This window comes from Hibiscus syriacus, unplaced genomic scaffold, assembly GCF_006381635.1.
Source record: "Hibiscus syriacus cultivar Baekdansim isolate YM2019G1 unplaced genomic scaffold, ASM638163v2 tig00111377_pilon, whole genome shotgun sequence".
NCBI lineage: Eukaryota > Viridiplantae > Streptophyta > Magnoliopsida > Malvales > Malvaceae > Hibiscus > Hibiscus syriacus.
The window spans coordinates 51352-67294 of record NW_024063073.1 but is presented as its reverse complement, the minus strand read 5'-3'; the positions used below and the strand labels follow the sequence as shown (position 1 = coordinate 67294).

The following is a 15943-nucleotide window of genomic DNA, read 5'->3' as shown; positions in this document are numbered from 1 at the left end:
GCGGCAGCACAAAATTTGTTACGTTAAATAAAATTTGTTAGTATTCCGGCTACCTCTAACCCTAACCCTAATCCTAATCGTCGATTCGCATCCCTCGTTCCCCCGTCGTACCTTTTCGACGTTCTTGGTTTGATCAATAATTATGCCGTGTGAGGCTTAATTTTCTAGTGTATCACGCCGGATCCACACGGTGAATCGAAGGTTTTATCTTTGTGTTTTTATGATCGGGTGGAATTTGTGGGTTCTGAGCGGCGGACTCGTCTCACGATGTCGAACTTATATGGAGATTACAATCAAAAGATCGATTACGTGTTCAAAGTGGTATTGATTGGGGATTCAGCGGTGGGGAAATCTCAGCTGCTTGCTCGTTTCGCCAGGAACGAATTCAATGTGGATTCGAAAGCCACAATCGGTGTTGAATTCCAGACGAAAACCCTCGTCATTGATAACAAGACGGTTAAATCCCAAATTTGGGATACTGCTGGCCAAGAAAGGTACGAGTCTTCCCCCTCCCCCTTCTCTTTCAAATTTTCATTTCTTTTCCTGAGCGAGCTTGCATAGTTCTTAGATTTGATGGAAACAGAGAATTAGAGTCGAAAATCTGAAGAACAGAACCATGCATGTTATGTTATATATCCTTCTTTCTATCCTTGGAATATGTCATGGACCAACTTTTAAAATTTAAAGAGAGACAAATTTATAAAATTACAGGGGAACGAAAACAAATTATCGACAAAAAATATTTTAAAATATACGATAATCTGAAAATTTTAGGGCGGTGACAGCCGCCGCAAGCCCCCGTGGTCTATCCTTAAATATAAGCATAGCTGAAGACAAGATTTTCCTTTTCTGGGTCCTTTTTTTGTGTGTGTTTTGGCACAAGCACATGGATGAATGTATCATGGATTAGTAGGCACATTTTTCCTTACATGGATGTGTATACCATTACATGTTTGCATGCATGCATGCTTGAATTTGATCTTAATCCGGCTGTGTGCATCTCTTGATCGATATATTACTCACTTTGGCTGGGAAATCACTGCCATGAGTGCATGGTACAGATTTTGTAGCTCACTGTTCCGATGACGAATCAGGTACAGGGCCGTGACGAGTGCGTACTATCGAGGAGCAGTAGGAGCAATGTTAGTTTACGACATGACGAAGCGGCAATCGTTCGACAACATGGAGAGGTGGCTGGAGGAATTGAGGGGACATGCTGATACGAACATCGTGATCATGCTTATCGGGAACAAGTGTGACTTGGCGAACCTGAGAGCGGTACCCACGGAAGATGCACAAGAGTTTGCTCAAAGGGAGAGCCTGTTCTTCATGGAGACATCGGCACTGGAATCAACCAACGTCGAGACCGCATTTTTCACGGCTCTAATACAGATATATCGAATAATCAGCAAGAAAACACTCACCGCTAATGATGAGCTAGATCCCAATGGCAATGCTGCTCTCCTTAAGGGAACTAGGATTATTGTCCCCAATCAGGAGATGCAAACACCTAGTAAAAGTGGCTGCTGCGCATGAGCCCAGCAGCCCCATCTGTTTTTCGGCCGAACATTTTGACATGTTAGTTTAGGTTCCATTTTTGTAATTCATAAGTGAGGGAGATTGCCCCAAAACATTCTTTTTGAAACAACAGTCCATTCTACATAACCCAAAGATTACAAAGGGCCCAACAGTCAACTATCCCTGGCCAAATACAAACCCATTTCCATTGGACCCAAATTAAAACCCAAAGCCCGCAAGAGGAGGCCCGTTTGAGATTAGGGTTAATATTTGATGTATTATCAATGAACCATCTCAAAAATATGACTTGACAAAAAATAGTTATTTTATTTATTCCATTATGGTTATTGACTATTTTATACCAAATAAAATAAAAATCTATATAGAAATCATGTTTAAACTCTAATAACAATATTGCCCTCCTCTGTAAGTAGGAAAGGTAAACATGTACAATGTCGTGGATTTCGCACCATATTTGTTCTAATTGGAGCAGAGATGGATATAAGTCTAGTGGGTGGTGAGCGAGCGTGGATGTAAAAATTCATGCTCATCGTGGACTGTGGGTAGATGATAGGTTTAAGACCTTACTCGCCTTACTTCTGTCTGCCCACTAACTACTCACAACGTAATTTTTGGACCATTATGAATTTAAGTATACTTTCAAATATTATTATATAAATCTTAAGATTTTAGAGGACATGACTTGTGATTTAACCAAATGATAGGAGTATGACATTTTAGAATTGAAGATCATCGTTTCTCCTATCTCAAATTAGTGAGTATAGGTGAGTACAGACGAATACATGATGAATGATAGATATCCAATTAGGTAGTGGATGTGGAGATGAATTTAAGAACATATTTGCATGGACATATGTAGATTTAAAAATTTTACCCGTCGAGGAGGTGGGTAGGTGATACGAAAATATTAAATGGGTATGAGAACAAGAGAAGAGGTATCCCTACCTATAACTGACTTCAATGCATTCCATTATTTTATAATGATTTTAGAATATGTGACTTAAAATTTATAGAAAATAAATTTAAACTGAAAAATGAATTGAATGAATACAAAAACTAGATATCAAATAATAAAATTGTCAAAAATATTTAGTTATTTTTTATTTTTAATTGATTCAAAATTTTAAAGTGTTAATTCGAGTTAACTTAAAAAATATTCATTAGTTTTTTAATTGAAAAAGTGTCTAATTAATTTAAATAATTCGCACGAATCAAGTGACTTCGGTGATAAAAAATACTATTATTCCTTAAGGTATTAGATTTGAGCATCGAAATTATTAGGAATTTAAGCGTTAAATATTAAATAATTGTGAGTTGTATCTTAATATATATTTTATTGCATTTACTCGGATTAAAAAAAGTTAAATAACTCAAAATTGAAATTTTAATTTTTTTTTTTAGATTTGTTCATTAAATATCTTGGCCACCACTGCCTAGTCAGTACTCAGTAGATCCAATCCCAAAAGAAATGGATGCTTCTCCATTACCCCTCCTAACACTGATCCCTTTCCTACTCCTCCTCCCCGACATCATCCGATCTCATACTCCCACCGTCTCCGTCAGAGACTTCGGAGCCACCGGAGACGGCAAACACTACGACACATCCGCCATCCAGTCCGCCATCGACAGCTGCCACACTAAACAATGCTACGTAACCTTCCCAAACGGCACCTATCTAACAGCCACCATCCACCTCAAGTCCAACGTGATACTAGACATCCCCAAAGGCTCCACCATCTTGGGCGGAACTAAATTGGAGGACTACCCCAAGGAATCCCGCAGATGGTTTGTGATTTTAGCTGAGAAGGCAAGCGATGTGGGGATAACGGGGGGAGGGGTCGTGGATGGGCAGGGGTCGGAGTTCGTGGTGAAGTTCGATGAAAGGAAAAACGTGATGGTGAGCTGGAATCACACCGGAGCTTGCTCCGGCGACGAGTGTCGGCCGAGGCTGGTGGGTTTTCTCGACTCTACCAATGTCAGAGTTTGGAATGTTACCTTCACGCAACCTGCTTATTGGTGGTCAGTTTCTGCCTCTTTCTGGATTTGCTTTCCTTTTACTGAACTTTCTGTTTTTCTAATAGTAGTATATTTTGCATTATATCTATATTATTTATCCAAATTAATCTACTCCTAACTTGATGGATAATAGACAATTAAACAAATTTAAATTTACATCTTTTAAATATTATAATAACTCAATCATTCCCTTACAATTAAGATTTAGATCTGTCATATTATATATATTAAGAACAAAGGCAAAGAGTATCCCTTTAATAAATGCAGATAAGTTTGTACCCACCAAACAATCTGGATGGTATAAGATTTGTTGTTATTCATTGAGGTTCCGAGTTTAAGCATAAGAAATGTTTGAGATGTGAGAGTTATTTTCTGCCAAAGATTTTCCATGTCCTTTTCTCCTTTGTAATATTGTGGCTGGTCATAATGAATCACTTCTTTGTCCATGTTCTTTTCTCACAAAGATTTTCCATGTGAATTTTTTTTTGTTGCCCTCCTCGTTTTCAAGGCTTCGCCTTGGCTAATCCATATCACACACTTAGTTTTGACAGGTGAGTCTCTCACCGGGAATTTTCTGCATGCACAAGGTTTAAAACTCGAAACCTACTTAAACAATATCAAATTGCTTACTACTTGAACCAACCCGTTTGTACCATGTGAATTTATGTATTAGTTTGTTTCAATCTTTTTTTATTTGCAATTTGATTACTTGTCATTATCATCTATAGTTACTTACCTACAACAATAATAATAAACTTCACTTTGGACTCTCCAAACGCTCGAAGTTTCAAGTTTGTCGGATGACTCTTTAATTTTCTGTTATAATCTGCACCCTTGAATTGTTTTTTCTTGAAAATATTGATAATTCGTATAATATTTAATTTGAGTATCTGATTTTTTATTGTATCTTCTAAACGCACACATTGCCAAATCTAGAAAACAGACCCCAATCAGGGAAGAAGAACAGCTAATGATGCTGTTTTCATGTTTAGAATGATCTTCCATTCCAAAAGAAAAAACAATCATCGAAACCCGAAAGCGTTGTTCCGTGTATTCTGATGAACACTTTGGATAAATGCAGCTTGAACATTTTTCGATGTCGAAACACATCGATTCATGATGTTTCGATCTATGGAGATTTCAATACACCTAACAATGATGGGATTGACATTGAGGATTCAAATGATACTGTGATTACCAGATGCCACATTGATACAGGAGATGATGCTATATGCCCCAAGACATACAGTTCCCCTATGTATAACTTGACTGCAACGGACTCCTGGATTCGAACAAAATCTTCCGCGATTAAACTCGGAAGCGCTAGCTGGTTTGACTTCAAGAACTTGGTCTTTGACAACATAACGATCGTAGATTCTCATAGAGGGCTCGGGTTTCAGATACGCGATGGAGGTAGCGTTATCCTGTTTTCCTTGTGCTCTTTTTTGTTCTTCTTTGGTCGATGATGTTATCTGGTTTTTGGTTATCTCGTGCAGGAAATGTAAGCGATGTTACTTTCTCAAACATAAACATCAGCACAAGATATTACGATCCGTCATGGTGGGGAAGGGCCGAGCCTATCTATGTCACCACCTGTCCACGACACTTGAATTCAAAAGAGGGTTCAATCTCGAACTTGAACTTCGTGAACATCACAGTAAATTCCGAAAACGGTATCTTCTTATCAGGTTCCAAAGGTGGATTGCTAAGGAATTTGAGATTCATAAACATGAACCTGACTTACAGACGATGGACACGTTACGAAGGAGGATCGATTGACTACAGGCCAGGTTGTCAGGGACTTGTGAACCACAACATAGCCGGAATCATCATGGAACATATTGATGGTCTGGATGTTGAGAATGTAAACATGAGATGGATCGATGGACGAACCGAGGAATGGGATAATCCTTTGGAGTTCAGGCCCTCAACCGTGAATAACATTTCGTTGCTCAACTTTCGATCTGGTTTTTATCCAGAGAAGGGATATTTCGACTCAAAATAAGATGTTGAATTCATCATTTTTTTACACGAAATGAATGCGTAGACACTACCTTTTATCAGCTATAAGCAATTTGAAAGAAATTATCACTATTATTCATAGGGATATGATGCAACAGAGTGTTTGACGAGTTGTTTGTGAACCTTTATTACATATACATTGGTTTATTAAACTTAACAAATGAGTATGTGCAAATTTTTCATCTTCATTTAACAAGCGAATGATCATGAATGATGATATGTTCAGTTCGTTTTTGTTCACGAACAAGTTCATTCTTCGACTTGTTTATAAGCTTTTTTACTTGGTTCTTTTTTACTTTAATTTTTTTATATTTTAAATATTGGTGGAGATAAAAACTAAATTGAACATAGAGTGAACTTTAGTGTTTAAATTATGAATCCTATGAAACTTAAGGAGTAGTGATTAAACGAACGTTAAATAAACGTTAAACAAATTTGTTATTGAATGTTAAATTAACATATTCACGAGTGTTAAACGAATATGTTTACGAACGCTGACGAACGAACATAAACATTTTTTTAAAAAAATAAGCAAATACTAACTCAACACTGAAAATTTAAACGAACATAAACCGAATAAATATATCTTCAAAAATAAACAAAGGGACGCGAACAAACTTCATTCGTTCGTACTTCATTCATTTACCTCCCTAAATTTATTCCACCGTTCAGAAGGGGAATCTCAAAATTCATTTAAAAAGTATTCTATGAAGTTTTAATATATATTGAAGATGAGAAATTTTAACCTGAAATAAAAATGAAGTTGCTTGAGAAAATGAAGTGCCTTTTCCATTATTACCCCAAAAAGGCATCATTTTCATCTTTCTTCAACTCTTTTACCACTCACCAGCTACCTCTCACTACCTTCCCTCTAGACCCACAGATTCTTTTGACTACCTTATGCTCCAATGGTCAGCTGAAAGAAGCTTTGATGGAAATGGCGGTTCAAGGCCTTGAAATGAAGTTTGAAGGCTACGATATGGTATTAAACGCTTGTATAAAGAGAAAGGCATTTAGAGAGGGCCAAAGGGTCCATGCCCATATGATCAAAACACGATATTTACCGCCTGTTTACTTCAGAACCCGGCTGATCGCTTCTTTTTTTTTATAGTAAATGTGATCGTTTGAGGGAGGCAAGGAATGTGCTCGATGAAATGCCTGAGAGGAATGTGGTTTTTTGGACTGCCATGATTTGTGCTTATTCTCAAAGAGGGTTTGCCTCTCAAGCGTTGGATCTTTTTGTACAGATGTTAAGATCAGGTATTTATAGTTAACACGTTTATCTACAATATGTTGCTAATTTTTTTTTTTAGCAAATGATCCCTGGTCTCACTCTCCCTCGAACAAAAACCACACTCACCCTCAATGGTCAAACCAAAAGAAATAAACCTACTCCTAGTAGGTAACCTGTCTAAAATAGCCATCCACGAGATAAGAGCATTCTTGGGGATGAGCCCCGGATGCCAAACTAACCTCTCCCAATGAACCTTCGCTCTCTTACACCGAACCTCTTGCCATAACAATGCCACTGACCCTAAAGACAAAAACCCCTGGATCAAAGCAGCTTTACCCCGAAATTGCAAAACAACCCTCCAAGTCCAACTGCTGTTATGAGTACAAACAATATCCCAAAAGGAGTTATCTTTGATAATATAGGAATGCAACCAAGTAACCCAGAGAGAGTCATCCTTTAACAAAATCTTCCTAATTAGGAGCAGAAAATAGGCCTGGTTCCACCCCTTGATATCCTTGAGCCTAAGTCCACCCTTAGACTTAAGAGAACAGATAGTATTCCATTTCACTCTAGCCCCTTTCACAGGCTTGTCCTCCCCCTTCCAGAAAACAAAGCTGATTGATCCGATCAATAACAGTGCTTGGGAGAGCTAATTGGCAAGTCCAAAAATTCTGGATCCCATACACCACAGACTGAATAAGCTGTAGTCTGCCCGCATAAGAAAGGGTCCTTGTCTTCCACCCCTGCAACCTAGCTGCAACAGAATCAATAAGGGGAGCACAATCTTTTACTGATAACCTCTTAGCGATCAAAGGGACCCCGAGGTACCTCACAGGTAGCTTCCCGCGACCAATGCCAATAACGACAGTGATCTCAAACAACACCGCCTCACTGACTCCAGAAGTTAATTTGCAGGCCTGAGAAGCCATAAAATAGTTTCAAAACTTCCCAAACTCCCACAACCGAATCCACAGTTCCCTTGGAAAAAACCAAGAGATCGTTAGCAAAACAAAGATTAGTGAGACCAGTCCTATGACACTTAGGATGGAAACGAAACACCCCTTACCCCGCAACCTTGTCCAGAAGCCGAGAGAGAAAATTCATGACGATAACAAACAGATAAGGGGATAAGGGGTGTCCCTGACGAACCCCTTTAGCCCCATTAAAAACCCCCCACCATACTCCCATTAAGAGAAATGGAGAACTTGGGAGTGGTAACACACTCCTTAATCCAACCAATCATCATCCTAGGCATCTCCAAGGCTTCCAAGATGGTCAACAAAAATTGCCAATTCACAGAGTCAAATGCCTTCTGTAAATCAAGCTTAAGAGCACAACGGGGAGAAAGAGAACATCTACTATAGCTGTGAACCAACTCTTAAGCCATGAGAGTGTTGTTAATAATCGACCTCCCCGGGATGAAAGCACTTTGGCTCCTAGAGATAACCTGAGGAAGAAAACCTTTAAGCCTATTAATAATGATACGGGTAATGAATGGAAACGATGAGCATGCAAGCCATGGCTGTGCAAATGCAAGATACGAACTCCTTCGTGTGATATAGTCCGGTTGAGCGTTTACGTTCGTTCGTGTTTGTACATCTCTCAAGTTTTGTAGCCATGGAAAAGTGAATGTAAAGGTGAGGAAATATAAGGTGAACATTTTTAGATGGTTCAAAGTTTTAGGAATTTTCAAACATGGTTTAATGGCTTGAATGTATGGTGGGAAGAACTTGCTTTGATTTTGTAGCAGAATGTCATACTTAATTGTTAATGTCATCATTGTGATCGAAATAAAATAACCCAGATGTTTTGATGTCATTTTCTTAAAATATAACAATAAAGATAGCGATCGTATAATAAAATAGACATCAAAATCTTACATGAAAAACCCTTTCAAAAAATCCACACGTTAAAGATGAATTTTTTTTATTAATATCGAGAATAGAAGAATACACGAGAATTTACGTAACTGACTTGATTTTTTTATTTGAATTAATCACTGTTATCTGATCTATTTACTGACTAATCCATATCAGGTACTACAAAGGTGAGGGTGACCCTCCCAACCAGTTTGCTATTTTCACAAACGTCATGATTCGAACCCCTGACCTTGCTTAAGAGACTTAATACCTCATCCCACTAAATCAACTAGTTGTTGGTCTTTAATCATAATCCCTACTATCTATTTATAAGGTAATTACTTAGATTATAAATAAAACTTAATAAAAATATATTCAAACTATATATTATGCATTTAATCAATATGAAAGTAAATATATTTCTTATTTTACTATTTTTATTTTAATTTAATATCTTTATTAATTTTAATTAAATCAAATTCAAATTACACAGTAATAAAAATTGAGTAAATTACACATGTAATAATGAGTAAATTAGTGAGACCACGTGCGGCTTTATGCAAAAGAAAAATTAAATACTTTAAAGTAAATACTCCTATGTAATAATGAGTAAATTATCTATTTGGTCACCCACCTATTACTTAATTTTTGTTTTAGTCATCTAATTATTTTTTTTTTCAAAATTACACATGATGTTATATTTTAGTTATGCTTCGATTATCTTCTGTTAAAAAACTAACAATGATGTTGATGTGATATTTTTTTAATTATTTTTCAGTGCTGACATGGTATTACATTATGGTCGCACATTAGCATCATCGTTAATTTTTGACTTAATGAAAAAAAAGGTATTCAAACTGTATCATTTTCTAAATTCAAGTGATTAAAGTATTTTTTCGCTTAAAATGGGTGTCTAACATTTTCAGCGTTACTATTTTAAGTGACTGGTCCATCACGACCATTAAAAAATAGTTATATGACACATGTAGTGTTTATATTCTTTTCTTAATTTTTTATTAAAAACTTAAAATAACTCAAAAATAAATTTTGAGTTATTATTATTAAAATAAATACAAAAATTAAAATCTAAAAAATTAACTTTTTAATTCTAAACCCTAAATAATTTTTTAAAATATTCTTTGTTCATCCCTACTCCAAGCAATAAACTATAATAGTTTTAATAATTGAATACATTATTTACAATTTAAAATTTAAAAGTTATCATAATAAAGTCTTAGTTAAAATATAATTTTAATTTTATAAAATAAAATATTCAAGGTTTGTTTCTTGGTTTATAAAAATGACTTATTTAAGTAGTATCTATGTACATTTTAATATAAATAACAAAAATAGTTTACTATAATGAGATATAATTATTATTATAATATCTAATAAGTTCACTCATACTCTAACATTACATCCTCAAATTTTAAAAAATAAGTTAAAATAATTTAAATATTATAATCTAACATATTTCTTGACACTACAATGTCATTTTAAGTCTCTAATTTAACATATTTCTCTCTCTCTTTTTCATTCTTTATAACTTGTGTCAATTTTATTGATTAATCCAACTTCTTCTTCTTTAATTTTATTTAACTGACGACGGCATCGATTTTGATGTTGGTCGTCCTCTGGTTATTTTTTTTTCTTTATTTTTTTTAGTTTTTTAATAAAAATAATTATGTCTTTGTGACATGTTCTCTGTCCTTATGACACGTTTATCTCTGTCTTTGTGGCACGTTTTTCTCTGCCTTTTGGTAGCTTATCATTTTTTACCATTTTTTTCGTTTATCTTTTTTCACAAAGTTGGATTTGACATCGCCACGATTGATCAAGATGACACGAATTGATTGGATACGCGTTTTCCGCTCGTGGATAGTTTTCTCACGTCGCTTGACTCTGATTTGTGATTTTTCGGTGGTCTTTTAGTCTTCATCCCCTTTTGTGATTCGTTTGCCGATACAGTCAAATTTGTTTGTATCTTTATTTTATTCGAGCATTAGTTAGGTTTTTAAACTTTTTCCTTTTATGTTCCTTGTGTGATCTATGTGACTAGTTTTTGTGTTAATGGTTAGGAAAATGTCCTAATTATAATTTTGTTTACGTTTACGGTTATGCTCGTAAATCTTCATTGTAATTCTGAATATTTTTTATTTTTAATAAAACTAACGACTTTCTATAAAAAAAGTCTCTAATGTATATTTAGTATTTTTTAATAGTACAAAATTATTATAAGATAATATTTTTGTATAAAATTTTTCTTAATCTATTAACGATACGTGCACATCTTGCAAACGCAACACATGTTCGATTCCCGAGTTTTTTTCTGTTGAAGCAAGCAAACCACTCAAAAACACTTCATATCAACACATTTTGTAAAGAAAAATGAAAGGAAAAAGAAAACACACATTTTCTCACGATAATGAATAAATTAATGGCAACTGCATCATCTGAATTAGGATCCTTCATTGATTTTCTGGGCAGACATTAGGCTCCTCCTTAACCAAATCGCCGTTTCTCTAGACGAGGCGACTTCATCCCCGCACGGTCGAAGCACGCCAGTGAGTAGAGGTGCATAAAAAATTCGAATATTCGATTTTATGCAAATAAAAATCCGAAACTTGAATTGGGAAAAACCGATTTTTTAAAACCGGATCGGATATTTAAAAACCAGATAGTATAATCGGTTTGGAAAAAAATGGACGATCGATTTTTTTACCGGATTAAAAACCGATTTGAAAAAAATAGATAAAAAATCAGTTTTTATCGAGGGAAAATTCGGTCTAGGGTTTTAAAAACTAGCTGTTGGGAGGTTTTGTGACCGTTTTTTCTATAAAAAAAAATCACCCTTTTATCACCCTAAACATGTATAAATAAGTTGTGATGTATTTGGTTGATTACAACTTTCTCAAATCTTATTACACAACACTTAAACATCTCTCAAATCTTATTTTTGTAATTTTTTGTTCATCATGACTACAAACCAATTTTTTTATATTCGGTTTTTTTAAAAAATCAGTTTTTTTAAATCGAAACCAGTTACACCATCCGGCCCTCCAAACCGATTAGGATCCGAACCGATTTTTTAGTTAGGTGAAAAAATCAAATCGATTTTTATCCGATCCGGATCATTTTTTTTATCCGACTTTGTGCATGTATAGTGAATTTTGTCTTGCTTAAGAAGCCTAGCGCATAGCTCAAGCAGAGATTCCAATGCTTCGGCTCTTTCCTGGCTTGGATTGTCCCATGCGGTCTTAATTTCATCACTACTCAAGACTGTAAATCTACTCAATAATGACACGTCACTCGGAGTCAATTGAACCGGTCGGCCACCGTCTTTCTCTGCCGGAAAGGAGCGAGTACTAGTCTCCGATGTCGCTCCTACTACATCTTTATGTGGAAGTACAGCCTTACTTTCGGATGACAAGTTACTCATGTTGGCACCTTGTGTTTCGGCTTCCGGACTACTGGTTTTATTTGAAAAGCATCTTCGTTCTACATCAGTTTCATAAACAGTAGATGAACTTCCATTATCAGGGAACCCGTTTTTATCATCACAGCTTATACCGGAAACTGTTAGTTTACTCGAATCCTCTGATCTACCAAGAACCTACATGTCAGGAATTCACCAGCCATTCTCTAAAATGCATGCATATTTTCTTGTCCTTTCGATACCCCAACGCCTTTAACAACCCTATCTTTTCTGACACCATTTCTGCTGGAGAACGATTTCTTAGGCATCTTCTCCTCTGGGCTGTTTGAGGGCTTTACGGGAAGGTAAACAGGAGATGGGATTCTGCAGCGAAGGAGATGCGGCTGCAAATGGGGGTGCCTTAATAGTTCAGCGGCCTAAAATATCAGAACGCCCTCGGATCAGTATCGATATTCATGTTCAAAACTAGAAAGCCTAAATACAGGGTGACTTGCACTCACAGTCGGTCTGTGTTCGGGGTTTTTTCTTAGCATACTGACGCCAGACAGAATAACGATTATCTTGTAGCCTAGTTTCAACAGATGATTCACAAGAGAAAATTCGTCTAAAAAATCAGAGAAAAAAGTCTCTAGGGTTTAATAAAATATTATAAAATCAAAACTATCCAAAATCAGTCCACAAGCCGGACTGTTATAGCAAAAAATCTTGTTTATCGGAATTTTACCAAAAATAGCAAAATCTCGAAAATCACTCGAAATTGAAACTCAAAATAAAATAAGCAATCTGCAAAAAATCCGGCCGAAATCGGATTTAAAATGACTTCCTAATTGACAATCGAAATATTACCATAAATAGTAAGAAATATTTAAATCTAGTGATTCAGAAGGGAAAACAGCAGAATTTGAGGTCGAAAAAAGGTCACATGGAGCATAGTTTATGTGGACAGCGTGCGCGTCGAAAAGAGTTTTCCGGATTGGGGTCTTATGCGCGATTCTGACACCCGTAGCCAAAATTATGACCAAAAGACTGAAGCACACTCAAAACGGCCCCAATGAGGAACATATCACAGTCAATTCCCGCCTTTACGCTGATCTGCCAACTCATGGTATCTCAGCGCCATCAAGGTGCAATCTGACATCTCAGCATCATCTGTCTTGGATCCCCTGCATCCCATACTCTTGATTATTTGTTTCCTCAAACATGTAGTCATTTAAGTTTGTTCTTCCTAGTACTATTAAGTCAAACATAATGTGCACATTAGACACTACACGATGTCAATCATCATTATAGGACGTGCTCCAAGTGCAAATTATATCATATGCACTAAAGGTGCCATTCGTAATGTACAAGAACGTACCATAACTTATTCAGCTTAAACTTTATTCAACTTCCTGGCATACCAAGACTCTCAATGTAGTATACAATGAGTATTTCTATTAATTATTATATGTTATTGAATTATCAAAGATATCAATATACAAACATATCCAACTTTTCATATCATAACATAATGAGCAGTTCATACCCTAAATATTTCATTTTCACATAACATTTATATATCATGATCGTCGTCAAATACATTTCTTTAACATGTACACATCATATTCATCATGTAATAAATATCATAATTATCATTTCAATTGTAATAAAGTTGACTCGTTTCGAACATTTATAATAGCATATAACATAAGAGTAACAGGAAAACACAATTTATGACAAAATTTCATATGTTGGCAGTTTGCACTACCTTCAAAGAAATATTATTTTGTATTAATATAAACAATTAAAAATTATTCCATTTGTACCAATATAAACTAGACTCAAATACAAATCTAACCATATTACTCAAATTCTGCTCAAAACAACTTCTGTAAGTCAGATTTTTCTAATTCAACTTGTACAATTTATTTTGAGCAGAATTTGCTGCCGTGTTATATGACCTATCATCGATTAAAAGTTCATATATTTTTGTATACTTGTTGGAATCAGTAGTCGTTTATTTTAAATAAAATTATACTGATATACGAACCAATGGTATAAGAATCATTTTCTAATAATTTATATATAATTTATTGTGATTTTCTAAACTTACTATTCAAGTCAAAAGTATAGGCATATTTCACTAGTTTGCATCATTAACTTATTTACTAATTCTATTAACTTGTCAGATGAACATATATACATGAATCAATAAGTCACACAATATTAAGAGTCACTTCTTACCATAGTAATTCTGTCACTGACTCATCGCAAGTCAATGTTTGCACGATGACATAAATACAAATTAAACATGCACTCACCTGATGTCCTTAGCTTGCAAACATTCCTTAGAAATTCACATTCATCCTTAAGCTTCTCCTTAGCTTTAATATTGCTTGATTTTGATTTCAATCATAATCTAAATGAACATCATTATAAGACATATACATTTCAAACCACATGTTAGAATCTCACTAACATAGGCGCAAATTAAAAAATAAATTCATAAAATTCTTTCGATGCTCATTCGATACTAATCCATGTCGCAACATAAATATTGACCTTAACACTTCAAGTTGATCATTCAATTCCTTTTTTATCCAAATTCACCCAAACTTCATATAACATTTTCAATTTTACATATTAACTACCATTTATGAATTCTTTTAGAATTCATCTCAACTTTTTCATTTTATTCTAAATAGTCCTTTTCCCTTTAACTTCAATTCAAGTCCCAAACAATTTAATTAAATTTCAAGCATCTAATTTCCATCCCAATACCTAAAAAATTTCACTATTACCACTTAAGTCACTAACTTTCTCAATCTTTTCTATTTAGTACTCAAACTTTGCCAACTTTCCAAAATTGTTCAATTTCACATTCTAACATCAATTCAACACTCTAACATTAATTCCCAGCTTATCACAGAATCTAGTGAACAATTACACATTATTCCCATAACTTTTAAAATTTCCAAATAGGTCCCCCCAACTTTCATAAAATTACAAATTGGCCCAAATAACTTTCTAAAGATTGTAGATCCTTTGAAACATCATTTCCAAGCCTAGGGAAATTTTTCATAATTTTCCCCCAATTATTTCCTTGAGGTTGAATATTCTAGGGTTTAGGGTTTTTTATTTTCACTTGATTCAGTCATGAATTTCATATATAATCAATATTTCAAGGCTTTTACAATTTAACCCCTAACATAATTTAACCAAATCACAAACTTCCCAAAACCCTAGGTCATGGCCGAACATCATATAAACGTCTACACATAATTTTAATCATCACACATGTTTTAGAATTAATTTACAACATCAATAACATAATAGTCTTTCATCAATTCTTCAAAATCAAACATGTCCTTCACACCCTAATCTTCAATATCATCATGTAAGTGTGATTTCCATGTAACTTTTATACCAAATGATAGATAATTTCAAGAAGATTAGTTCTCTCTCTAATAGCTAAACCCAAAAATCAATTGAATAGTCTTAAAAAAAATCTCCTTACCTAGCTATGGGAGTGACAGACTTGGGCAAGAAGGGCTGAAAATTCTTGATTTCTCTTCATAATTAACATATACACTTGTCTTAATCTAATGAAATTGAATTTAAAATTCATTTAATTGGAAATTACCATTTTAACCTTACTAAAATATGAAAAATTCCACTTTGCCATTACTATAACATCATCCATGACACCATCTTATCTATATCATCTTCAAAGTCAAATATGTACAAATAAAAATTCACTTTCCAGTTTTGCCCTTGCAAATTTTCGAAAAAACAGTTCTTGAAAAGCTCATTGTATCAACCTTTAGAATCATGAGGATTGAAGCGAAACTTAGGATC

General features: G+C 34.8%; 2 protein-coding genes across 2 annotated transcripts; both read left to right on the top strand.

The window, feature by feature from the left end:
• Window positions 1-267: 267 nt before the first annotated feature.
• Window positions 268-1536, top strand: LOC120159829 (ras-related protein RABA4d-like). The gene is made up of 2 exons (XM_039170364.1): window positions 268-494; window positions 1095-1536. Exons 1-2 carry the CDS (start codon window positions 268-270, stop codon window positions 1534-1536), a joined length of 669 nt encoding a protein of 222 aa, XP_039026295.1.
• A 1462-nt stretch (window positions 1537-2998) lies between these two features.
• LOC120159847 (exopolygalacturonase) lies at window positions 2999-5652 on the top strand. Its single transcript, XM_039170379.1, has 3 exons — window positions 2999-3558; window positions 4637-4968; window positions 5052-5652. Exons 1-3 carry the CDS (start codon window positions 3008-3010, stop codon window positions 5558-5560), a joined length of 1392 nt encoding a protein of 463 aa, XP_039026310.1. The 5' UTR covers window positions 2999-3007; the 3' UTR covers window positions 5561-5652.
• Window positions 5653-15943: the final 10291 nt, after the last annotated feature.